Source organism: Electrona antarctica (assembly GCF_951216825.1).
Source record: "Electrona antarctica genome assembly, contig: scaffold_125, whole genome shotgun sequence".
NCBI classification, from domain to species: Eukaryota; Metazoa; Chordata; class Actinopteri; order Myctophiformes; family Myctophidae; genus Electrona; species Electrona antarctica.
In genome coordinates, this window is record NW_027637521.1 from 309,497 (window position 1) to 336,996 (window position 27,500).

General features: G+C 45.2%; 1 protein-coding gene across 3 annotated transcripts in view; it reads right to left on the reverse strand.

Moving 5' to 3' along the window:
- LOC306918873 (polyhomeotic-like protein 1) overlaps positions 1–27,500 on the reverse strand; it is a 94,264-nt gene that overhangs the window by 31,623 nt on the left and 35,141 nt on the right. Inside the window, exons 4-9 of one of the 3 annotated variants that reach the window (XM_079531725.1) lie at positions 16,497–16,571; positions 9,249–9,380; positions 7,082–7,246; positions 3,383–3,458; positions 1,681–2,162; positions 1–285 (exon numbers count right to left, since the gene is read on the reverse strand). The exon at positions 1–285 is cut by the window's left edge and continues 6 nt beyond it. In XM_079531725.1, coding sequence (XP_079387851.1) covers positions 1–285; positions 1,681–2,162; positions 3,383–3,458; positions 7,082–7,246; positions 9,249–9,380; positions 16,497–16,571 — 1,215 coding nt within the window. Of the gene's footprint in view, positions 286–1,680; positions 2,163–3,382; positions 3,465–7,081; positions 7,247–9,248; positions 9,381–16,496; positions 16,572–27,500 lie in introns of all 3 variants that reach the window. The other 2 variants (XM_079531726.1, XM_079531724.1) reach the window with 2 other exon arrangements.

A 27,500-nucleotide genomic window follows, 5' to 3' on the forward strand; every position in this document is an offset into this window, starting at 1 on the left:
CACGGGCACTGCGGGGGTGCCAGCGGCGGCGTCGATGCGGGCCTGGGCCAGCGCCAGCACCGTGGACACGGGCACTGCCCCGGTGCCAGCGGCGGCGTCGATGCGGGCCTGGGCCAGCGCCAGCGCCTGCCCGTTGACGCCCAGCGAGCTCTGCCTGGCGCCCACGATCTGCACGGGGATGTGAGGGGGTGGCGGGGCCACGCCGCTGGGGGGAGGAGGGGGAGGAGGGGCGGGGAGGATGGGGGGAGGGTTCCTGGAGGGCAGCTGCAGGGGCAAGCGGAGACCCTGCAAAAAGGGCTATAGCGTAAAGGTAAAGCAAATAAAGTACATTTACAGCTTTTCTCGTGCCGTGAAGTTAAACGATGGCGTGCAACAAGGCCTGCAGCAGTGGCGGCCGGTCCATAGGGGGCGCTGGTGCGCCGCACCACCATGCACAACCCCTGAATAAAACGTGAATAAGAATGAAGTGAGAAACGAAATCTGCAGCCTGTAATTTATTTAAAATTAGCAATCCAGAAACGTAAATATTATATAATATAAGGAACCACTAACCAAAGGCAGTGATTAAAAGTTGTATTATGCTGCCACGTTGTATTATGCTGCCATGAAATGTCAAATGTTGTTTACGTTGTGTGACGTTTCTGATTGGTTACTGAGTGTCACATGTTGGTGCGCGTTCATCTGTAGCCCTTGACTCTCAGCACTGAAGAGTAATGCATTGCGGTCCACATGTCTTCAATACAAACGATAGGAAGCCACTGGGTCGCAAAATGTGTGCGATCAATGTTATTCACACCACAAACCACTTGGGGGCAGCATAAACATCACAACACAGTTTGACATATAGTTTAACACACAGTCACCACAGACGCTAGAAAAACATGAATGATGAGCCACATGGAGCCAGGTAAAGATAATAATTCATTTTCATAATGGAACAACAAGACAAGAAAACTGTAGCCTCAATCTACATGAAATTAGCCATGTTTGGCAATGCCATGTTTATTTTTTATTTTTAAAAGCCTTCCATTGAATGTGATGATACCTATAGTGCATGTTTTCTTGATATTTTTATAGCGCCCTCTCTAGGACAAAAGTCACCAGCCGCCACTGGCCTGCAGTAGGCTATGCCCTGGCCTGGACGCATTTGCATGACATTATTTTGTGCAGTACGTTGTTCAGACTATAGTCATTGGTCCGACAAACGACAACCCACCTCATCTCCTAACCTAACCATAACCGCAAGCACGGGAGCAGACGCTAGTACGACATGCGGACGCATGTCGGACTAATGCCCGTGTCTGAATTACATGCGGTTCCCGAACGGTAAGACTATGGTCATCATTAGTATTATTGCCATCACCTGGGTGGGTCAGTCGTGTAACTTTAAGACTATGGTCATCATTAGTATTATTGCCATCACCTGGGTGGGTCAGTCGTGTAACTTTAAGACTATGGTCATCATTAGTATTATTGCCTTCACCTGGGTGGGTCAGTCGTGTAACTTTCCCGACGTGTGTTCAACAACACAGCCATGCAAAAATAACATTGACAGCCATGAGGTGGCGAAAGCTTGACCTCCATAGCAACGGTTGCTAAACTACTTGGACTGGCATAATTGGACAATTGGGATTTAGCGAAGAAGGGGCTAATTTAGCGACAGGACCAACGACGGTATACCTGCAGGGTCTTGGGCTGAATGGGGACGGGTCCGTTGCCATGGTGATGATGGTGGTGGTGGTGATGGTGGGCCGTGGGCTTGTTGTCGGGGGCGGGGGCGCAGAGCGTGGCCTTCTGCAGCGGCTGCACCACCAGCGTCTGGGCGTGGCCTCCTCCTCCGATGCCCGCCGGCTTGATGCCAGCGTTGCTGTTGTTGGACGAGGCGGGCACCAGGATGTGCGTGGCGGTGGTGGTGCCCCCTGCCGTGGTCACGGTGGTCAGAGCACGGGGCCCGTGGAGCAGGAGCTGGGACAGAGGGATGGAGGCGGAGGAGGAGGAGGTGGGGTGGAGGAGGTGGTGGTGGTGGTGGGGGGGTTTGAGGTTGGAGGAGGGCTGCGGGTAGGTGGGGATCTTGATGTGGGCGAGCTGAGGCTGTGGCGCCGGCTGGGCGGGTTTGGTGGGAGACTGGGGCGTGCTGGTGGGCTGGGTCAGCGAGTAGGGAGCTGTGTGGGACAACATGTGACCAGATTTGACTGAGAGCCTGCCATCGCACAAACTCCAGCTTTTCACCAGAGGAGAAAAACTCTTTTTTTTTCTTTTTTCAAAATGAGTTAATAGCACAGGCAGACTCTTCACATACTAGAGCATGTCTGAAATAAGTGTCAGAGCTGGAATCGACATGTAAATATGAAATAAATGTTTAAACATGTAGCTAGGTGTAATGTTAGAGTGACAGAAGACATGTAAATATGAAATAAATGTTTAAACATGTAGCTAGGTGTAATGTTAGAGTGACAGAAGACATGTAAATATGAAATAAATGTTTAAACATGTAGCTAGGTGTAATGTTAGAGTACACAGAAGACATGTAAATATGAAATAAATGCTCCACAGAAGTGAACCTTTGAAGCCTGTTTTCTCAACTCGCTGTTTCTCTGCAAGACATTACTCTATAAGCCATATCTCCAAAACTGGTGGGTCAAACTGAACAACCAATATGTCAATTTGAAGCTATGATTCCCTGCTTTCATATGACATGAAACGAATTTGTTTGTTTAAATCCAATGGCAGTCCCTCAGTCAAATATAGTCACATATATGCATTTAGCAGACACTCTTAATCCAGAGTGATTTACAGTAAGCAAGAACACATGGTGATACATCACATACATTAAAAAGTCATCATGAATCATACGTAAGCTTTAAGAACCCAACAGTGGAATATCTATATAATGAAACTATGCATATTTATACTATATAGTGCTATGTCTACATAAAGTGCTGTCTAAATTACATAAATTACATAAGCCTTAGCATACGGCTGTAAGGTTGGGGACGGAATGGAATGCTTTGTCTCTACCGTGTGTGCGTGCGTGCGTGCGTGCGTGCATGACATTCACCCATTCACACACACATTCATACACCGATGGCGGAAGAAAACCATGTAAGGCACCAACCTGCACATCAGGAGCAATTAGGGGTTCAGAGTCTTGCTCAAGGACACTTCGACACCAACTCTGGGGGAGCCCACAGGGTTCGAACCGGCAACCTTACGGTTACAATTTGTGAGCTTGTTTTCAAATGACCGAAATGTATATAAATCTGAAGGGGTTTGGTGTATGTTTTCTAAAAGAATAATAAAAATCTACAAAGTAATTAAAAATAATTTCAAAAGAAATGTAGTGGAGTAAAAGTACAAGTGCATTTTGCGATAACCGTCTCACCGGAGTCACTCTTCTCTGGAGCTTCAGTCTTCACCCCGACGACCTTGGGAGCCGTCACCCCTCGCATGGCCAGGTTCTGCACCTGGGGGGGGGCGGGGGGGGGGGGAGAGAGAGAGAGAGAGAGAGAGAGACAGAGACAGAGACAGAGACAGAGACAGAGACAGAGACAGAGAGAGAGACGGACAGACATAAATTTAGATGAAATTAACTTCGATTTTGGCATCCCAAGTCTGGGTACAGCATGTCACTATAGGCGGAAATTAAAATAAACATGTGCACAATTTAGAATATCCGCTGCAATGCAATGTGAGCATCTACTTCTAGATCGGCTATTTTCAAAATGACTCGTTTTGTGGTTGTACATGGTTCTCTCAGCTTGGTATTTAGAAATGTGTTGTGGTTGTACATGGTTCTCTCAGCTTGGTATTGTGGCTGCTTTAGAGAAGATGTCTTTTAGGATGAATTATTAGTTGGATATATAAATATGATTTGAAGGTGAACGTGTCATAGTGTAGGCCCTCCATGTTATCTATGGTCAGGTACGCGTGCGTGCGTACGCGCACTAATTATGTTAACCCATTTTGGGCAGGAACCCCTTTTGGTGTTTTAAGCATTATGTTATACTTTAGCTATTGAAAAATAGCAGATCTACAAGCTCATAGCGCGCCACTAGGTCTGCTATTTTTGAAAAATCCTGTCAGGATTTAGAAGACATTTTATAAATGTCGACGTCAGGTCAAAATGGGTTATAGTAAGGGCATTTTATCAGGTATTTGACCAATCTGGGAACTAAATCGTTACCAAGAAATGTCTTCACCAATGTGTTTCTAAAGATGTCTAATAACATGTACTAAAAGTTTGAAATTCAACTCCCGTGGGAAATTGAGTTATTAGCATAATATGTGACCATACCCATAACATCCTATATAAGGCAAAAAAGCCAAAATGTCATCATTCTTTAAGTAGCATGTGACATATGAAACTAGGGTGATTTCATGATTCTGAATCCATTCCAAGCATTAGTTTTGCACAAAAAACACTCCTTGGGCTAAATTAGGCCATATCCACTTGACCAAATGTGCTGACCTCATCACGTTTGTGTGGCCGTTTTCCTCCCAAGGAGTGTTTTTTGTGCAAAACTAATGCTTGGAATGGATTCAGAATCATGCAAACACCCTAGTTTCATATTATGCTAATAACTCAATTTCCCACGGGAGTTGAATTTCAAACATTTAGTACATTTTATTAGACACCTTTAGAAACACATTGTGAAGAAATGTCTTGGTAACGATTTAGTTCCCAGATTTTCATAGATTTCTCTTACTATTAGGGTTGTTTGTACCAAAGTGAAATATTGAACGTTTCTGGAGACTTTTATCAAACAACTCAAAGTGAGTTGGATTACTGGAACATAATTACATTTGAAGGTAACTGTATATCACCAAACAAATGTTTTTAAATGGTTTATACAGGCTGATAAATAGGGATGGAGTTCGTTAATTGTTATTTATAACGATCACCTTGTCGATCAGGCTTATCGAGCCGGTTCTTATCGAGCATTTTATATTATTTTGTGGAAAGACGGAAGACGATAATACATTCTGAACAGAACCAGTATCTTTTACTATAGGGCCTTTAAAACACACAAAACTGCCCAAAAATCACTTTCACCTAGAAAATCCATTCACATTTTGTATAATTCAGCTGACTGTGGAGACACATGCTGGAACTTTTTACTTTGAAATGTTTTATAGTTTCTGAGTTATTTAATTTAAACGCCAAATGCATTCTCAATGGCGAAAACACAAACTTTGGCACCACGTTTAAAAAAAATAAATAATAATCATTGCTTTGATTTTTTTTTTTTTTTTTATTAAAAAAATAATAATAAAAGAAAATATTTGTTTTTCTTTTTTTTTAAAAAGACGTCCACAGACGTCTTGGGCTCTGCCCGTGCGGTAATACCAAAGACGTCCACAGACGTCTTGGGCTCTGCCCGTGCGGTAATACCAAAGACGTCCACAGACGTCTTGGGCTCTGCCCGTGCGGTAATACCAAAGACGTCCACAGACGTCTTGGGCTCTGCCCGTGCGGTAATACCAAAGACGTCCACAGACGTCTTGGGCTCTGCCCGTGCGGTAATACCAAAGACGTCCACAGACGTCTTGGGCTCTGCCCGTGCGGTAATACCAAAGACGTCCACAGACGTCTTGGGCTCTGCCCGTGCGGTAATACCAAAGACGTCCACAGACGTCTTGGGCTCTGCCCGTGCGGTAATACCAAAGACGTCCACAGACGTCTTGGGCACAAACTGTGTTAAATACAGTACTTTTCTAACAGACGAAAGGCGATTGACGTCTTTACCAAAAAAATAATATTAAAGGAACTGTTAACTGGTTAAAAAGCGTAATTTTGTGTACCCGGACAGCGCTGGTTGGCAGTTATCAATACACTTATAAACCGACATGTTTGTGCCAGCGTGGATGAGAACATTTATTTCTTCATCGCCTCTTGTCTTGATTGTTTAAACATGCTATGCTCCATAACAGGCTTGATATCGATACCGGCCGGGTACTCAATAAGCTTGTTTTCTGATTTTTTGGGGGGTAATTGTCATTATTGGTTATTATACAACAGGTCGTTTCGAGGAAGCAATCTCATTGGTTGAAACAGCCTTCTAGCCGTGGTTCAAACGAGCACCACTCCACACCTAATCAAAACAAAGAATTCAGCTGCTCTGTTCTCCCAGAGCGCTAGCAAACTCGGTGGCTAGGCTAGCTAGTTTCTTGGGACATTTGTGGTCGTAGTGACTACATCCGTCATTAATTTTTAAGGGTAACTGTTGTATAATTGCAATATTACACGAAAGGGTGTGGTTTAACGTGATTATTGCCACTTCAGTGATGCTTGCGGAACTAGATTACGTCTCGTTCCTGACCGCATCACTGTCGTGGCAATAATCACGTTAAACCACACCCTCTCTGTAATATTGCTTAATTGAGCTCCATCCCTACTCATAAAGTCTGCATTCAAACACATGTCAAACTATGTTGAGATGCATAGTTGTTGTTGTTTATTTCTCCCAGCCAGCACCTCACAGTGTCAGTCAAATATTTGTTCAATTCACAATTTAAATAGTTGACAACCAAAAAAATATGGAATTAGGATTTGTGAGTGGTGCAACCACTCCGAGGAACAGCAATGTCCCTATGTCCCTCCCTATGTCCCTCCCTATGTCCTAACCTATGTCCCTCCCTATGTCCCTATGTCCCTCCATATGTCCCTATGTCCCTCCCTATGTCCTAACCTATGTCCCTCCCTATGTCCTAACCTATGTCCCTATGTCCCTCCCTATGTCCTAACCTATGTCCCTCCCTATGTCCTAACCTATGTCCCTATGTCCCTCCCTATGTCCTAACCTATGTCCCTCCCTATGTCCCTATGTCCCTCCCTATGTCCCTATGTCCCTCCCTATGTCCTAACATATGTCCCTCCCTATGTCCTAACCTATGTCCCTATGTCCCTCCCTATGTCCTAACCTATGTCCCTCCCTATGTCCCTATGTTTAGTAGAGTACCAATAGGGGGTGCTGTTGCACCACTCGCTTCAGACTGGTCTGATTTTTTTAATACAATTTTGATTGCATTTTGAGCAGGAAAACAATAACATGGCAGTTAAGACCATGTGACTGGACAACACCTGGTCATTATCCGATTGGCTGCCGGCGCCGGAGGAGGAAGTGGGAGGAGTCACGTCCTGTTGCGGTTGTTGTTGTTGCTGGGTGACGGCCACGGCAGCGGTGGCCGTGCTGCCGGGCATGAAGATCAGCTGAGAGGAGATGGGTGCTCGCAGGGAGCGGTTCACCTTTAAATAATAACAATAACAACATGAAGATCAGCTGAGAGGAGATGGGTGCTCGCAGGGAGCGGTTCACCTTTAAATAATAACAATAACAACATGAAGATCAGCTGAGAGGAGATGGGTGCTCGCAGGGAGCGGTTCACCTTTAAATAATAACAATAACAACATGAAGATCAGCTGAGAGGAGATGGGTGCTCGCAGGGACCGGTTCACCTTTAAATAATAACAATAACAACATGAAGATCAGCTGAGAGGAGATGGGTGCTCGCAAGGAGCGGTTCACCTTTAAATAATAACAATAACAACAACATGAAGATCAGCTGAGAGGAGATGGGTGCTCGCAGGGACCGGTTCACCTTTAAATAATAACAATAACAACATGAAGATCAGCTGAGAGGAGATGGGTGCTCGCAGGGACCGGTTCACCTTTAAATAATAACAATAACAACATGAAGATCAGCTGAGAGGAGATGGGTGCTCGCAGGGAGCGGTTCACCTTTAAATAATAACAATAACAACATGAAGATCAGCTGAGAGGAGATGGGTGCTCGCAGGGAGCGGTTCACCTTTAAATAATAACAATAACAACATGAAGATCAGCTGAGAGGAGATGGGTGCTCGCAGGGAGCGGTTCACCTTTAAATAATAACAATAACAACATGAAGATCAGCTGAGAGGAGATGGGTGCTCGCAGGGAGCGGTTCACCTTTAAATAATAACAATAACAACATGAAGATCAGCTGAGAGGAGATGGGTGCTCGTAATTGTATGGAGAGGATACTGTAGCCCCTTGAGACATCTCCTTTTAGAGGGGGTCTTACCCATAGATATATATATAAAGTCTAGATGGCTTAAGGCGGAGTTTCTGACGTCGTTCACCCGGCGGCCATCTTACTTCAGGGCTACAGTACAGTATTTATATGTTCAATGGCAGCTCAAACAGAACAGAACTCGCTCAAATCTTGACGGATTTACAAACAGGTTGGTTTATTACAAACGTTGTCAACGTGGCTATGATTCAGGGCGCTTATCTGCTTAATTTTGTTTTTTTATATGAACGTCGTATAAACCTACAAGCTCGTAGCTTGTAGGTTTTCAGATGGGGGTCGGTGGCCAAATACATATAATTTTGGGGGTCCTTGACATGAAATATTGAGCACCACTGATACAGAAACATGAGGTATTTCAGAAAACTGTCAGAATTTAAATGACATTTTTTTAATTTCGACGTCAGACCTAAATGGGTTAAGTGAAGGTGGGGGCCGTCATGTTGCCCACTAGAGAACAGCGGATGAGCTTTTTTGTCACCCGAATCCGCGTGTGCATAATTATAATCCGCCCGTTATCCGACCGCAATTTATTCATTAATCAAATGTATTAATCCGCACCACCCGCAATCCGCTGCACAGGGAAGTGCCGCCAATCTACAAGCTCACAACGCGACGCTGCGACGCGTTGTGACAACTTGTGAGCTTGTAGATCGGCTATTTATACTACTTGTACAAACAATGTCACTCACCACTCTCTCGACAGTTCACCAATGTTACGTAGTGGTTGTATATATCCATTTCCATGGTAACACGTCGTCCACGTTTTCACGACGCATTTTCATACAGCATATCCAGCGGTCATCGGCGGCAGGGTAAAGAACTTAATCACTCCCAGTCCCACGCCGAACGTATATTCCTCCCTTCTGTTTTACTTAGTTTTAAGTTTCTCTCAGACTCACTAGCTGCCTGTTAGCAACTTTAGCGTAGCTGCCTGTAGGAGACCAGACCACTGTGTTGTTGTTGTTGTGCAACAGGACCCAACTTCATAGGCGGCTAATTTGTGCCAGATCATGGAAAATGAAGGTGAAGGTGGGGGCCGTCATGTTGCCCACCCCTTCCATAGACAACACTGACACAAGTCAGTAGGGCCGGAACTATACATTATTTTCTTGAACAGAACAACCAGATGTGAGACTTCTACCCGGCGACAGCAACAATATAATATAAAAGCTTACCCTCAGGTACATTTGACCCTGTGCACCTGCCGTGCCGCTCAGCAGCACCGATTGGCTGATGGTGGACGTGGCGGAGACCCCCTGGCCAATGGGACGCGTCACGCTGGCTCCTCCCGAGGTCGTAACATTCGCCTGCAAAATGAAGGAGGGAGGGATTAAAGAATGAAGGAGGGACGGATTAACCCATTCTGACCTGAGATCAGATTCTAAAAATGTCTTCTACATCCTCACAGCTTTCTGAAAAAGCTATGTTTCTATGTCAGTCGTACTTCGATTTTTCAAAAATAGCAGATCTACAAGCTCATAGCGCGCCACTCGGTGGCGCGCTACGAGCTTGTAGGTCTGCTATTTTTCAATAGCTAAAGCATAACATGATGCTAACACCAAAAGGGGATCCCGCCCAGAATGGGTTAAAGCAAAAAACTAAGTCCCCAATCTGTGATTTGTGAAACAACAGTGAAGGAGTTAGCACGCAATATGTAGATTACTATGTTAAACCTACAGTGTGTTTTTGAGGGGCGCTAGCCCCTCCTATACACAGGTTGAATGTTTGTTTTTAGTTCAATGTCTTGTTTAAACGCCATTGACAATGAAGGGAAAATGTACGTTATCGTGTCCCTAACACACAAACATTAAATGCCATTAACAATAAAGAGAATTTAATGTTTGTTTTTAGTTCAATGAGTTAAGACTTTAATATACTGAATTAGTGCCCCTCACTTCACACGGGTGTGATTTTTACTGTTCTACATACTGCCAATCAGTTGAATAAATTCCAAGTGTGCTAGTAGAAGTATATACTACTAAGGGTGTAGTACGTACAGCTGTAGCAGTGGTGTAAGGGTGCTAGTAGAAGTATATACTACTAAGGGTGTAGTACGTACAGCTGTAGCAGTGGTGTAAGGGTGCTAGTAGAAGTATATACTACTAAGGGTGTAGTACGTACAGCTGTAGCAGTGGTGTAAGTGTGCTAGTAGAAGTATATACTACTAAGGGTGTAGTACGTACAGCTGTAGCAGTGGTGTAAGGGTGCTAGTAAGTATATACTACTAAGGGTGTAGTACGTACAGCTGTAGCAGTGGTGTAAGTGTGCTAGTAGAAGTATATACTACTAAGGGTGTAGTACGTACAGCTGTAGCAGTGGTGTAAGTGTGCTAGTAGAAGTATATACTACTAAGGGTGTAGTACGTACAGCTGTAGCAGTGGTGTAAGGGTGCTAGTAAGTATATACTTTAACCCATTTAGACCTGAGATCAGATTCTAAAAATGTCTTCTACATCCTGACAGTTTTCTGAAAAAGCTATGTTTCTATGTCAGTCGTTCTTTGATTTTTGGCAAAACCTTCATCCAATCAGGATGAGTGGGGCCTTCCTCCAATCATGATCGAGTGGGGGCGGGCCTTGGTGCACATGCTGTTGGCCTGTTGCACTTCCCCCCCACTGTAGAGCGTGCATGTGCACATTTTGTTACCGGGGCGGACTGGGTGGTTTTCCAAATCACCCAAATCACTGAATGCTCCTTTAAGGGTACATACAGCTGTAGCAGACAGTGGTGTAAGGGTGCTAGTAGTAGTATATACTTTAAGGGTACGTACAGCCGTAGTGGTGATGGTTAGGGTTAGGGTTAATGGGTTAAGGGTACGTACAGCCGTAGTGGTGATGGTTAGGGTTAGGGTTAATGGGTTAAGGGTACGTACAGCCGTAGTGGTGATGGTTAGGGTTAGGGTTAATGGGTTAAGGGTACGTACAGCCGTAGTGGTGATGGTTAGGGTTAGGGTTAATGGGTTAAGGGTACGTACAGCCGTAGTGGTGATGGTTAGGGTTAGGGTTAATGGGTTAAGGGTACGTACAGCCGTAGTGGTGATGGTTAGGGTTAATGGGTTAATGGTACGTACAGCCGTAGTGGTGATGGTTAGGGTTAATGGGTTAAGGGTACGTACAGCCGTAGTGGTGATGGTTAGGGTTAGGGTTAATGGGTTAAGGGTACGTACAGCCGTAGTGGTGATGGTTAGGGTTAATGGGTTAATGGGTTAAGGGTACGTACAGCCGTAGTGGTGATGGTTAGGGTTAATGGGTTAATGGGTTAAGGGTACGTACAGCCGTAGTGGTGATGGTTAGGGTTAATGGGTTAAGGGTACGTACAGCCGTAGTGGTGATGGTTAGGGTTAATGGGTTAAGGGTACGTACAGCCGTAGTGGTGATGGTTAGGGTTAATGGGTTAATGGGTTAAGGGTACGTACAGCCGTAGTGGTGATGGTTAGGGTTAGGGTTAATGGGTTAAGGGTACGTACAGCCGTAGTGGTGATGGTTAGGGTTAGGGTTAATGGGTTAAGGGTACGTACAGCCGTAGTGGTGATGGTTAGGGTTAGGGTTAATGGGTTAAGGGTACGTACAGCCGTAGTGGTGATGGTTAGGGTTAATGGGTTAAGGGTACGTACAGCCGTAGTGGTGATGGTTAGGGTTAGGGTTAATGGGTTAAGGGTACGTACAGCCGTAGTGGTGATGGTTAGGGTTAGGGTTAATGGGTTAAGGGTACGTACAGCCGTAGTGGTGATGGTTAGGGTTAGGGTTAATGGGTTAAGGGTACGTACAGCCGTAGTGGTGATGGTTAGGGTTAGGGTTAATGGGTTAATGGGTTAAGGGTACGTACAGCCGTAGTGGTGATGGTTAGGGTTAGGGTTAATGGGTTAAGGGTACGTACAGCCGTAGTGGTGATGGTTAGGGTTAATGGGTTAAGGGTACGTACAGCCGTAGTGGTGATGGTTAGGGTTAATGGGTTAAGGGTACGTACAGCCGTAGTGGTGATGGTTAGGGTTAGGGTTAATGGGTTAAGGGTACGTACAGCCGTAGTGGTGATGGTTAGGGTTAGGGTTAATGGGTTAAGGGTACGTACAGCCGTAGTGGTGATGGTTAGGGTTAGGGTTAATGGGTTAAGGGTACGTACAGCCGTAGTGGTGATGGTTAGGGTTAGGGTTAATGGGTTAAGGGTACGTACAGCCGTAGTGGTGATGGTTAGGGTTAGGGTTAATGGGTTAAGGGTACGTACAGCTGTAGTGGTGATGGTTAGGGTTAGGGTTAATGGGTTAAGGGTACGTACAGCCGTAGTGGTGATGGTTAGGGTTAATGGGTTAATGGGTTAAGGGTACGTACAGCCGTAGTGGTGATGGTTAGGGTTAGGGTTAATGGGTTAAGGGTACGTACAGCCGTAGTGGTGATGGTTAGGGTTAGGGTTAATGGGTTAATGGGTTAAGGGTACGTACAGCCGTAGTGGTGATGGTTAGGGTTAGGGTTAATGGGTTAAGGGTACGTACAGCCGTAGTGGTGATGGTTAGGGTTAGGGTTAATGGGTTAATGGGTTAAGGGTACGTACAGCCGTAGTGGTGATGGTTAGGGTTAATGGGTTAAGGGTACGTACAGCCGTAGTGGTGATGGTTAGGGTTAGGGTTAATGGGTTAATGGGTTAAGGGTACGTACAGCCGTAGTGGTGATGGTTAGGGTTAGGGTTAATGGGTTAAGGGTACGTACAGCCGTAGTGGTGATGGTTAGGGTTAGGGTTAATGGGTTAAGGGTACGTACAGCCGTAGTGGTGATGGTTAGGGTTAGGGTTAATGGGTTAAGGGTACGTACAGCCGTAGTGGTGATGGTTAGGGTTAGGGTTAAGGGGTTAAGGGTACGTACAGCCGTAGTGGTGATGGTTAGGGTTAGGGTTAATGGGTTAAGGGTACGTACAGCCGTAGTGGTGATGGTTAGGGTTAGGGTTAATGGGTTAAGGGTACGTACAGCCGTAGTGGTGATGGTTAGGGTTAGGGTTAATGGGTTAATGGGTTAAGGGTACGTACAGCCGTAGTGGTGATGGTTAGGGTTAATGGGTTAAGGGTACGTACAGCCGTAGTGGTGATGGTTAGGGTTAGGGTTAATGGGTTAAGGGTACGTACAGCTGTAGTGGTGATGGTTAGGGTTAGGGTTAATGGGTTAAGGGTACGTACAGCCGTAGTGGTGATGGTTAGGGTTAGGGTTAATGGGTTAAGGGTACGTACAGCCGTAGTGGTGATGGTTAGGGTTAGGGTTAATGGGTTAAGGGTACGTACAGCCGTAGTGGTGATGGTTAGGGTTAGGGTTAATGGGTTAATGGTACGTACAGCCGTAGTGGTGATGGTTAGGGTTAATGGGTTAATGGGTTAAGGGTACGTACAGCCGTAGTGGTGATGGTTAGGGTTAATGGGTTAATGGGTTAAGGGTACGTACAGCCGTAGTGGTGATGGTTAGGGTTAGGGTTAATGGGTTAAGGGTACGTACAGCCGTAGTGGTGATGGTTAGGGTTAGGGTTAATGGGTTAAGGGTACGTACAGCCGTAGTGGTGATGGTTAGGGTTAGGGTTAATGGGTTAAGGGTACGTACAGCCGTAGTGGTGATGGTTAGGGTTAGGGTTAATGGGTTAAGGGTACGTACAGCCGTAGTGGTGATGGTTAGGGTTAATGGGTTAATGGGTTAATGGGTTAAGGGTACGTACAGCCGTAGTGGTGATGGTTAGGGTTAATGGGTTAAGGGTACGTACAGCCGTAGTGGTGATGGTTAGGGTTAGGGTTAATGGGTTAATGGGTTAAGGGTACGTACAGCCGTAGTGGTGATGGTTAGGGTTAGGGTTAATGGGTTAAGGGTACGTACAGCCGTAGTGGTGATGGTTAGGGTTAGGGTTAATGGGTTAATGGGTTAAGGGTACGTACAGCCGTAGTGGTGATGGTTAGGGTTAATGGGTTAAGGGTACGTACAGCCGTAGTGGTGATGGTTAGGGTTAGGGTTAATGGGTTAATGGGTTAAGGGTACGTACAGCCGTAGTGGTGATGGTTAGGGTTAGGGTTAATGGGTTAAGGGTACGTACAGCCGTAGTGGTGATGGTTAGGGTTAGGGTTAATGGGTTAAGGGTACGTACAGCCGTAGTGGTGATGGTTAGGGTTAGGGTTAATGGGTTAAGGGTACGTACAGCCGTAGTGGTGATGGTTAGGGTTAGGGTTAATGGGTTAAGGGTACGTACAGCCGTAGTGGTGATGGTTAGGGTTAGGGTTAATGGGTTAAGGGTACGTACAGCCGTAGTGGTGATGGTTAGGGTTAGGGTTAATGGGTTAATGGGTTAAGGGTACGTACAGCCGTAGTGGTGATGGTTAGGGTTAATGGGTTAAGGGTACGTACAGCCGTAGTGGTGATGGTTAGGGTTAATGGGTTAAGGGTACGTACAGCCGTAGTGGTGATGGTTAGGGTTAATGGGTTAAGGGTACGTACAGCCGTAGTGGTGATGGTTAGGGTTAGGGTTAATGGGTTAAGGGTACGTACAGCCGTAGTGGTGATGGTTAGGGTTAGGGTTAATGGGTTAAGGGTACGTACAGCCGTAGTGGTGATGGTTAGGGTTAGGGTTAATGGGTTAAGGGTACGTACAGCTGTAGTGGTGATGGTTAGGGTTAGGGTTAATGGGTTAAGGGTACGTACAGCCGTAGTGGTGATGGTTAGGGTTAGGGTTAATGGGTTAAGGGTACGTACAGCCGTAGTGGTGATGGTTAGGGTTAATGGGTTAATGGGTTAAGGGTACGTACAGCCGTAGTGGTGATGGTTAGGGTTAAGGGGTTAAGGGTACGTACAGCCGTAGTGGTGATGGTTAGGGTTAATGGGTTAATGGGTTAAGGGTACGTACAGCCGTAGTGGTGATGGTTAGGGTTAAGGGGTTAAGGGTACGTACAGCCGTAGTGGTGATGGTTAGGGTTAGGGTTAATGGGTTAAGGGTACGTACAGCCGTAGTGGTGATGGTTAGGGTTAGGGTTAATGGGTTAAGGGTACGTACAGCCGTAGTGGTGATGGTTAGGGTTAGGGTTAAGGGGTTAAGGGTACGTACAGCCGTAGTGGTGATGGTTAGGGTTAGGGTTAATGGGTTAAGGGTACGTACAGCCGTAGTGGTGATGGTTAGGGTTAGGGTTAATGGGTTAAGGGTACGTACAGCCGTAGTGGTGATGGTTAGGGTTAGGGTTAATGGGTTAAGGGTACGTACAGCCGTAGTGGTGATGGTTAGGGTTAGGGTTAATGGGTTAAGGGTACGTACAGCCGTAGTGGTGATGGTTAGGGTTAGGGTTAATGGGTTAAGGGTACGTACAGCCGTAGTGGTGATGGTTAGGGTTAGGGTTAATGGGTTAAGGGTACGTACAGCCGTAGTGGTGATGGTTAGGGTTAGGGTTAATGGGTTAAGGGTACGTACAGCCGTAGTGGTGATGGTTAGGGTTAGGGTTAATGGGTTAAGGGTACGTACAGCCGTAGTGGTGATGGTTAGGGTTAGGGTTAAGGGGTTAAGGGTACGTACAGCCGTAGTGGTGATGGTTAGGGTTAGGGTTAATGGGTTAAGGGTACGTACAGCCGTAGTGGTGATGGTTAGGGTTAGGGTTAATGGGTTAAGGGTACGTACAGCCGTAGTGGTGATGGTTAGGGTTAATGGGTTAAGGGTACGTACAGCCGTAGTGGTGATGGTTAGGGTTAGGGTTAATGGGTTAAGGGTACGTACAGCCGTAGTGGTGATGGTTAGGGTTAATGGGTTAAGGGTACGTACAGCCGTAGTGGTGATGGTTAGAGTTAGGGTTAATGGGTTAAGGGTACGTACAGCCGTAGTGGTGATGGTTAGGGTTAATGGGTTAAGGGTACGTACAGCCGTAGTGGTGATGGTTAGGGTTAATGGGTTAAGGGTACGTACAGCCGTAGTGGTGATGGTTAGAGTTAATGGGTTAAGGGTACGTACAGCCGTAGTGGTGATGGTTAGGGTTAATGGGTTAAGGGTACGTACAGCCGTAGTGGTGATGGTTAGGGTTAATGGGTTAAGGGTACGTACAGCCGTAGTGGTGATGGTTAGGGTTAATGGGTTAAGGGTACGTACAGCCGTAGTGGTGATGGTTAGGGTTAGGGTTAATGGGTTAAGGGTACGTACAGCCGTAGTGGTGATGGTTAGGGTTAATGGGTTAAGGGTACGTACAGCCGTAGTGGTGATGGTTAGGGTTAATGGGTTAAGGGTACGTACAGCCGTAGTGGTGATGGTTAGGGTTAGGGTTAATGGGTTAAGGGTACGTACAGCTGTAGTGGTGATGGTTAGGGTTAGGGTTAATGGGTTAAGGGTACGTACAGCCGTAGTGGTGATGGTTAGGGTTAGGGTTAATGGGTTAAGGGTACGTACAGCCGTAGTGGTGATGGTTAGGGTTAGGGTTAATGGGTTAAGGGTACGTACAGCCGTAGTGGTGATGGTGCTCTGAGAGGAGGTGCTGCTGGAAGGACTGGACTGACGGCTAGCCGCTAGCGTAGCCTGGTAGGGACAACACAATACAATACAATATAACACAATACAATACAATAAATAACACTTTATGACGACTAGCAGCTAGCGTAGCCTGGGAGGGACAACACAAAACAATACAATATAACACAATACAATACAATAAATAACACTTTATGACGACTAGCAGCTAGCGTAGCCTGCAGGGGACAACACAATACAATATAATACAATACATACAATACAGAATAGATAACACTTCATTCTAGGGCTGGGCAATTAGCTGAAAATATATAGATATATAGATATATTGTATTTACACTTGATTGACGCCTGAGCTGGCGTACAAAAATAGTTGCTGTAGATCTCCATTTTTTATTGTATTTACTTAAATAATCATTAAGCGTAATCCGAGGCAAAGGTTTGAAATAATCGTGATTTGAAGTCATATTCGTCTAGTTTATGTAGAACACACGCACGCACGCACACACACACACACACACACACACACACACACACACACACACACACACACACACACACACACACACACACACACACACACACACACACACACACACACGCAGAGATTAAAATTGGGTGCATGTTGCATCCCAAAACGCAGTTTATAGTTAAGGGACGCAATAAAACAAGGACCTCTGCATCCACGGGATGCACTACTGTACTACTGTACTGCTGCACTGCTGTACTGCTGTACTGCTGCACTGCTGTACTGCTGCACTGCTGTACTGCTGTACTACTGTACTACTGTACTGCTGCACTGCTGTACTGCTGTACTGCTGTACTGCTGTACTGCTGTACTACTGTACTGCTGTACTGCTGTACTGCTGTACTGCACTGCTGCACTGCTGTACTACTGTACTGCACTGCTGTACTGCTGTACTGCTGTACTGCTGTACTGCTGTACTGCACTGCTGCACTGCTGTACTACTGTACTGCTGTACTGCTGCACTGCTGCACTGCTGCACTGCTGCACTGCTGTACTGCTGCACTGCTGCACTGCTGCACTGCTCTACTGCTGTACTGCTGTACTGCTGCACTGCTGCACTGCTGTACTGCTGTACTGCTCTACTGCTGTACTGCTGTACTGCTGTACTGCTGCACTGCTGCACTGCTGCACTGCTGTACTGCTCTACTGCTGTACTGCTGTACTGCTCTGTACTGCTGTACTGCTGTACTACTGTACTACTGTACTGCTCTGTACTGCTGTACTGCTGTACTGCTGCACTGCTGTACTGCTGTACTGCTGTACTGCTCTGTACTGCTGTACTGCTGTACTGCTGTACTACTGTACTGCTGTACTACTGTACTACTGTACTGCTGTACTGCTGTACTACTGTACTGCTGTACTACTGTACTGCTGTACTACTGTACTACTGTACTGCTGTACTGCTGTACTACTGTACTGCTGTACTACTGTACTACTGTACTACTGTACTGCTGTACTGCTCTGTACTACTGTACTGCTGTACTGCTGTACTGCTGTACTGCTCTGTACTACTGTACTACTGTACTGCTGTACTGCTGTACTGCTGTACTGCTGTACTACTGTACTGCTGTACTGCTCTGTACTACTGTACTGCTGTACTGCTCTGTACTACTGTACTGCTGTACTGCTGTACTGCTGTACTGCTGTACTGCTGTACTACTGTACTGCTGTACTGCTCTGTACTACTGTACTACTGTACTGCTGTACTGCTCTGTACTACTGTACTGCTGTACTGCTGTACTGCTGTACTGCTCTGTACTACTGTACTACTGTACTGCTGTACTGCTCTGTACTACTGTACTGCTGTACTACTGTACTGCTGTACTGCTCTGTACTACTGTACTACTGTACTGCTGTACTGCTCTGTACTACTGTACTACTGTACTGCTGTACTGCTCTGTACTGCTGTACTGCTGTACTGCTGTACTGCTGTACTGCTCTGTACTGCTGTACTGCTGTACTGCTGTACTACTGTACTGCTGTACTACTGTACTGCTGTACTGCTGTACTGCTCTGTACTGCTGTACTGCTGTACTGCTGTACTACTGTACTGCTGTACTACTGTACTACTGTACTGCTGTACTGCTGTACTACTGTACTGCTGTACTACTGTACTGCTGTACTACTGTACTACTGTACTGCTGTACTGCTGTACTACTGTACTGCTGTACTACTGTACTACTGTACTGCTGTACTGCTGTACTGCTGTACTGCTGTACTGCTCTGTACTACTGTACTACTGTACTGCTGTACTGCTGTACTGCTGTACTGCTGTACTACTGTACTGCTGTACTGCTCTGTACTACTGTACTGCTGTACTGCTCTGTACTACTGTACTGCTGTACTGCTGTACTGCTGTACTGCTGTACTGCTGTACTACTGTACTGCTGTACTGCTCTGTACTACTGTACTACTGTACTGCTGTACTGCTCTGTACTACTGTACTGCTGTACTGCTGTACTGCTGTACTGCTCTGTACTACTGTACTACTGTACTGCTGTACTGCTCTGTACTACTGTACTGCTGTACTACTGTACTGCTGTACTGCTCTGTACTACTGTACTACTGTACTGCTGTACTGCTCTGTACTACTGTACTACTGTACTGCTGTACTGCTCTGTACTACTGTACTGCTGTACTACTGTACTGCTGTACTGCTGTACTGCTGTACTGCTGTACTACTGTACTGCTGTACTGCTGTACTGCTGTACTGCTGTACTACTGTACTGCTGTACTGCTGTACTACTGTACTGCTGTACTACTGTACTGCTGTACTGCTGTACTGCTGTACTGCTGTACTACTGTACTGCTGTACTGCTCTGTACTACTGTACTGCTGTACTGCTCTGTACTACTGTACTGCTGTACTGCTGTACTGCTGTACTGCTGTACTGCTCTGTACTACTGTACTGCTGTACTGCTGTACTGCTGTACTGCTGTACTACTGTACTGCTGTACTGCTCTGTACTACTGTACTGCTGTACTGCTGTACTGCTGTACTGCTGTACTGCTGTACTACTGTACTGCTGTACTGCTGTACTGCTGTACTGCTGTACTACTGTACTGCTGTACTGCTGTACTGCTCTGTACTGCTGTACTGCTGTACTGCTGTACTACTGTACTACTGTACTGAGCATGTACTGTACTGCTGTACTGCTCTGTACTGCTGTACTACTGTACTGCTGTACTACTGTACTGCTGTACTGCTGTACTGCTGTACTGCTGTACTACTGTACTGCTGTACTGCTCTGTACTACTGTACTGCTGTACTGCTGTACTACTGTACTGCTGTACTGCTCTGTACTACTGTACTGCTGTACTGCTGTACTGCTGTACTGCTGTACTGCTGTACTGCTGTACTGCTGTACTGCTGTACTACTGTACTGCTGTACTGCTGTACTGCTCTGTACTGCTGTACTGCTGTACTACTGTACTACTGTACTGAGCATGTACTGTACTGCTGTACTGCTGTACTACTGTACTACTGTACTGAGCATGTACTGTACTACTGTACTGCTGTACTACTGTACTGCTGTACTACTGTACTACTGTACTACTGTACTACTGTACTGCTGTACTACTGTACTACTGTACTACTGTACTACTGTACTGAGCATGTACTGTACTACTGTACTGCTGTACTACTGTACTGCTGTACTACTGTACTGCTGTACTGCTGTACTACTGTACTGCTGTACTACTGTACTGAGCATGTACTGTACTACTGTACTGCTGTACTACTGTACTGCTGTACTACTGTACTACTGTACTACTGTACTACTGTACTGAGCATGTACTGTACTACTGTACTGCTGTACTACTGTACTACTGTACTACTGTACTGCTGTACTACTGTACTACTGTACTGCTGTACTACTGTACTGCTGTACTACTGTACTACTGTACTACTGTACTGCTGTACTACTGTACTACTGTACTGCTGTACTACTGTACTACTGTACTGCTGTACTACTGTACTACTGTACTACTGTACTACTGTACTGAGCATGTACTGTACTACTGTACTGCTGTACTACTGTACTACTGTACTACTGTACTGCTGTACTACTGTACTACTGTACTGCTGTACTACTGTACTGCTGTACTACTGTACTACTGTACTACTGTACTGCTGTACTACTGTACTACTGTACTGCTGTACTGCTGTACTGCTGTACTACTGTACTGCTGTACTGCTCTGTACTACTGTACTGCTGTACTGCTGTACTGCTGTACTGCTGTACTGCTGTACTACTGTACTGCTGTACTGCTGTACTGCTGTACTGCTGTACTACTGTACTGCTGTACTGCTGTACTGCTCTGTACTGCTGTACTGCTGTACTGCTGTACTACTGTACTACTGTACTGAGCATGTACTGTACTGCTGTACTGCTCTGTACTGCTGTACTACTGTACTGCTGTACTACTGTACTGCTGTACTGCTGTACTGCTGTACTACTGTACTGCTGTACTGCTGTACTGCTGTACTGCTGTACTACTGTACTGCTGTACTGCTCTGTACTACTGTACTGCTGTACTGCTGTACTACTGTACTGCTGTACTGCTCTGTACTACTGTACTGCTGTACTGCTGTACTGCTGTACTGCTGTACTACTGTACTGCTGTACTACTGTACTGCTGTACTGCTGTACTGCTGTACTGCTGTACTACTGTACTGCTGTACTGCTGTACTGCTCTGTACTGCTGTACTGCTGTACTACTGTACTACTGTACTGAGCATGTACTGTACTGCTGTACTGCTGTACTACTGTACTACTGTACTGAGCATGTACTGTACTACTGTACTGCTGTACTACTGTACTGCTGTACTACTGTACTACTGTACTACTGTACTACTGTACTGAGCATGTACTGTACTGCTGTACTACTGTACTGCTGTACTGCTGTACTACTGTACTGCTGTACTACTGTACTACTGTACTACTGTACTACTGTACTGAGCATGTACTGTACTACTGTACTGCTGTACTACTGTACTGCTGTACTACTGTACTACTGTACTACTGTACTACTGTACTGAGCATGTACTGTACTACTGTACTGCTGTACTACTGTACTACTGTACTACTGTACTACTGTACTGCTGCACTGCTGTACTGCTCTGTACTGCTGTACTACTGTACTGCTGCACTGCTGTACTACTGTACTACTGTACTACTGTACTGAGCATGTACTGTACTACTGTACTGCTGTACTACTGTACTGCTGTACTACTGTACTACTGTACTACTGTACTACTGTACTGCTGTACTACTGTACTACTTTACTACTGTACTGAGCATGTACTGTACTACTGTACTACTGTACTGCTGTACTACTGTACTACTGTACTGCTGTACTACTGTACTACTGTACTACTGTACTGCTGTACTACTGTACTGCTGTACTACTGTACTACTGTACTGAGCATGTACTGTACTACTGTACTACTGTACTGCTGTACTACTGTACTGAGCATGTACTGTACTGCTGTACTACTGTACTACTGTACTGCTGTACTGCTGTACTACTGTACTACTGTACTACTGTACTGCTGTACTACTGTACTACTGTACTGCTGTACTGCTGTACTGCTGTACTGCTGTACTACTGTACTGCTGTACTGCTCTGTACTACTGTACTACTGTACTGCTGTACTGCTCTGTACTACTGTACTGCTGTACTGCTGTACTGCTGTACTGCTCTGTACTACTGTACTGCTGTACTGCTGTACTGCTGTACTGCTCTGTACTACTGTACTGCTGTACTACTGTACTGCTGTACTGCTCTGTACTACTGTACTACTGTACTGCTGTACTGCTGTACTACTGTACTGCTGTACTGCTCTGTACTACTGTACTACTGTACTGCTGTACTGCTCTGTACTACTGTACTACTGTACTGCTGTACTGCTGTACTACTGTACTGCTGTACTACTGTACTGCTGTACTGCTGTACTACTGTACTGCTGTACTACTGTACTACTGTACTGCTGTACTGCTGTACTACTGTACTGCTGTACTGCTGTACTACTGTACTGCTGTACTGCTCTGTACTACTGTACTGCTGTACTGCTCTGTACTACTGTACTGCTGTACTGCTGTACTGCTGTACTGCTGTACTACTGTACTGCTGTACTACTGTACTGCTGTACTGCTGTACTGCTGTACTACTGTACTGCTGTACTGCTGTACTGCTCTGTACTGCTGTACTGCTGTACTGCTGTACTACTGTACTACTGTACTGAGCATGTACTGTACTGCTGTACTGCTCTGTACTGCTGTACTACTGTACTGCTGTACTACTGTACTACTGTACTACTGTACTGAGCATGTACTGTACTACTGTACTACTGTACTACTGTACTACTGTACTACTGTACTGAGCATGTACTGTACTACTGTACTGCTGTACTACTGTACTGCTGTACTACTGTACTACTGTACTACTGTACTACTGTACTGAGCATGTACTGTACTGCTGTACTACTGTACTGCTGTACTGCTGTACTACTGTACTGCTGTACTACTGTACTACTGTACTACTGTACTACTGTACTGAGCATGTACTGTACTACTGTACTGCTGTACTACTGTACTGCTGTACTACTGTACTACTGTACTACTGTACTACTGTACTGAGCATGTACTGTACTACTGTACTGCTGTACTACTGTACTACTGTACTACTGTACTACTGTACTGCTGTACTACTGTACTGAGCATGTACTGTACTACTGTACTGCTGTACTACTGTACTACTGTACTACTGTACTACTGTACTGCTGCACTGCTGTACTGCTCTGTACTGCTGTACTACTGTACTGCTGCACTGCTGTACTACTGTACTGAGCATGTACTGTACTACTGTACTGCTGTACTACTGTACTGCTGTACTACTGTACTACTGTACTACTGTACTACTGTACTGCTGTACTACTGTACTACTGTACTACTTTACTACTGTACTGAGCATGTACTGTACTACTGTACTACTGTACTGCTGTACTACTGTACTACTGTACTACTGTACTACTGTACTGCTGTACTACTGTACTGCTGTACTACTGTACTACTGTACTACTGTACTGAGCATGTACTGTACTACTGTACTACTGTACTGCTGTACTACTGTACTGAGCATGTACTGTACTGCTGTACTACTGTACTACTGTACTGCTGTACTGCTGTACTACTGTACTACTGTACTGCTGTACTGCTGTACTGCTGTACTACTGTACTGCTGTACTACTGTACTGAGCATGTACTGTACTACTGTACTACTGTACTGCTGTACTACTGTACTACTGTACTGCTGTACTGCTGTACTACTGTACTACTGTACTGAGCATGTACTGTACTACTGTACTACTGTACTACTGTACTGCTGTACTACTGTACTACTGTACTACTGTACTGAGCATGTACTGTACTACTGTACTGCTGTACTACTGTACTGCTGTACTGCTGTACTGCTGTACTACTGTACTGCTGTACTACTGTACTGCTGTACTACTGTACTGAGCATGTACTGTACTACTGTACTACTGTACTGCTGTACTACTGTACTACTGTACTGCTGTACTGCTGTACTACTGTACTACTGTACTGAGCATGTACTGTACTACTGTACTACTGTACTACTGTACTGCTGTACTACTGTACTACTGTACTACTGTACTGAGCATGTACTGTACTACTGTACTGCTGTACTACTGTACTGCTGTACTGCTGTACTGCTGTACTACTGTACTGCTGTACTACTGTACTGCTGTACTGCTGTACTGCTGTACTGCTGTACTGCTGTACTACTGTACTACTGTACTGCTGTACTACTGTACTGCTGTACTGCTGTACTGCTGTACTACTGTACTGCTGTACTGCTGTACTGCTGTACTACTGTACTGCTGTACTACTGTACTGCTGTACTACTGTACTACTGTACTGAGCATGTACTGTACTGCTGTACTACTGTACTGCTGTACTACTGTACTGCTGTACTACTGTACTGCTGTACTACTGTACTGCTGTACTACTGTACTGCTGTACTGCTGTACTGCTGTACTGCTGTACTACTGTACTGCTGTACTACTGTACTGCTGTACTACTGTACTGCTGTACTACTGTACTGCTGTACTACTGTACTACTGTACTGCTGTACTGCTGTACTGCTGTACTACTGTACTGCTGTACTACTGTACTGAGCATGTACTGTACTACTGTACTACTGTACTGCTGTACTACTGTACTACTGTACTGCTGTACTGCTGTACTACTGTACTACTGTACTGAGCATGTACTGTACTACTGTACTACTGTACTACTGTACTGCTGTACTACTGTACTACTGTACTACTGTACTGAGCATGTACTGTACTACTGTACTGCTGTACTACTGTACTGCTGTACTGCTGTACTACTGTACTACTGTACTGCTGTACTACTGTACTGCTGTACTACTGTACTGAGCATGTACTGTACTACTGTACTACTGTACTGCTGTACTACTGTACTACTGTACTGCTGTACTGCTGTACTACTGTACTACTGTACTGAGCATGTACTGTACTACTGTACTACTGTACTACTGTACTGCTGTACTACTGTACTACTGTACTACTGTACTGAGCATGTACTGTACTACTGTACTGCTGTACTACTGTACTGCTGTACTGCTGTACTGCTGTACTACTGTACTGCTGTACTACTGTACTGCTGTACTGCTGTACTGCTGTACTGCTGTACTGCTGTACTACTGTACTGCTGTACTACTGTACTGCTGTACTGCTGTACTGCTGTACTACTGTACTGCTGTACTGCTGTACTGCTGTACTACTGTACTGCTGTACTACTGTACTGCTGTACTACTGTACTACTGTACTGAGCATGTACTGTACTGCTGTACTACTGTACTGCTGTACTACTGTACTGCTGTACTACTGTACTGCTGTACTACTGTACTACTGTACTGAGCATGTACTGTACTGCTGTACTACTGTACTGCTGTACTACTGTACTGCTGTACTACTGTACTGAGCATGTACTGTACTACTGTACTGCTGTACTGCTGTACTACTGTACTACTGTACTGCTGTACTGCTGTACTGCTGTACTACTGTACTACTGTACTGCTGTACTACTGTACTGCTGTACTACTGTACTGCTGTACTACTGTACTACTGTACTGAGCATGTACTGTACTACTGTACTGCTGTACTACTGTACTGCTGTACTGCTGTACTACTGTACTACTGTACTGAGCATGTACTGTACTACTGTACTGCTGTACTACTGTACTGAGCATGTACTGTACTACTGTACTGAGCATGTACTGTACTGCTGTACTACTGTACTGAGCATGTACTGTACTACTGTACTGCTGTACTACTGTACTGAGCATGTACTGTACTACTGTACTGAGCATGTACTGTACTGCTGTACTACTGTACTGAGCATGTACTGTACTACTGTACTGCTGTACTACTGTACTGAGCATGTACTGTACTACTGTACTGAGCATGTACTGTACTGCTGTACTGCTGTACTACTGTACTGAGCATGTACTGTACTACTGTACTGCTGTACTACTGTACTGCTGTACTACTGTACTGCTGTACTACTGTACTGCTGTACTGCTGTACTACTGTACTGCTGTACTACTGTACTGCTGTACTACTGTACTACTGCACTACTGTACTGCTGTACTACTGTACTGCTGTACTACTGTACTACTGTACTACTGTACTGCTGTACTACTGTACTGCTGTACTACTGTACTACTGCACTACTGTACTGCTGTACTACTGTACTACTGCACTACTGTACTGCTGTACTACTGTACTGCTGTACTACTGTACTGCTGTACTGCTGTACTACTGTACTACTGTACTACTGTACTACTGTACTGCTGTACTACTGTACTACTGTACTACTGTACTGCTGTACTACTGTACTACTGTACTGCTGTACTACTGTACTACTGTACTACTGTACTGCTGTACTACTGTACTGCTGTACTGCTGTACTACTGTACTGCTGTACTACTGTACTACTGTACTGAGCATGTACTGTACTACTGTACTGCTGTACTACTGTACTACTGTACTGAGCATGTACTGTACTACTGTACTGCTGTACTACTGTACTACTGTACTACTGTACTACTGTACTACTGTACTGAGCATGTACTGTACTGCTGTACTGCTGTACTACTGTACTACTGTACTACTGTACTACTGTACTGAGCATGTACTGTACTGCTGTACTGCTGTACTACTGTACTACTGTACTGCTGTACTACTGTACTACTGTACTGCTGTACTGAGCATGTACTGTACTGCTGTACTACTGTACTGCTGTACTACTGTACTGCTGTACTACTGTACTACTGTACTGCTGTACTACTGTACTACTGTACTACTGTACTGCTGTACTACTGTACTACTGTACTGAGCATGTACTGTACTACTGTACTGCTGTACTACTGTACTACTGTACTACTGTACTGAGCATGTACTGTACTACTGTACTGCTGTACTACTGTACTACTGTACTACTGTACTGCTGTACTACTGTACTACTGTACTACTGTACTGAGCATGTACTGTACTACTGTACTACTGTACTGCTGTACTACTGTACTACTGTACTACTGTACTGCTGTACTGCTGTACTACTGTACTGCTGTACTACTGTACTGCTGTACTGCTGTACTACTGTACTACTGTACTGCTGTACTACTGTACTACTGTACTGAGCATGTACTGTACTACTGTACTACTGTACTGCTGTACTACTGTACTACTGTACTGCTGTACTGCTGTACTACTGTACTGCTGTACTACTGTACTACTGTACTGAGCATGTACTGTACTACTGTACTGCTGTACTACTGTACTACTGTACTGAGCATGTACTGTACTACTGTACTACTGTACTGCTGTACTACTGT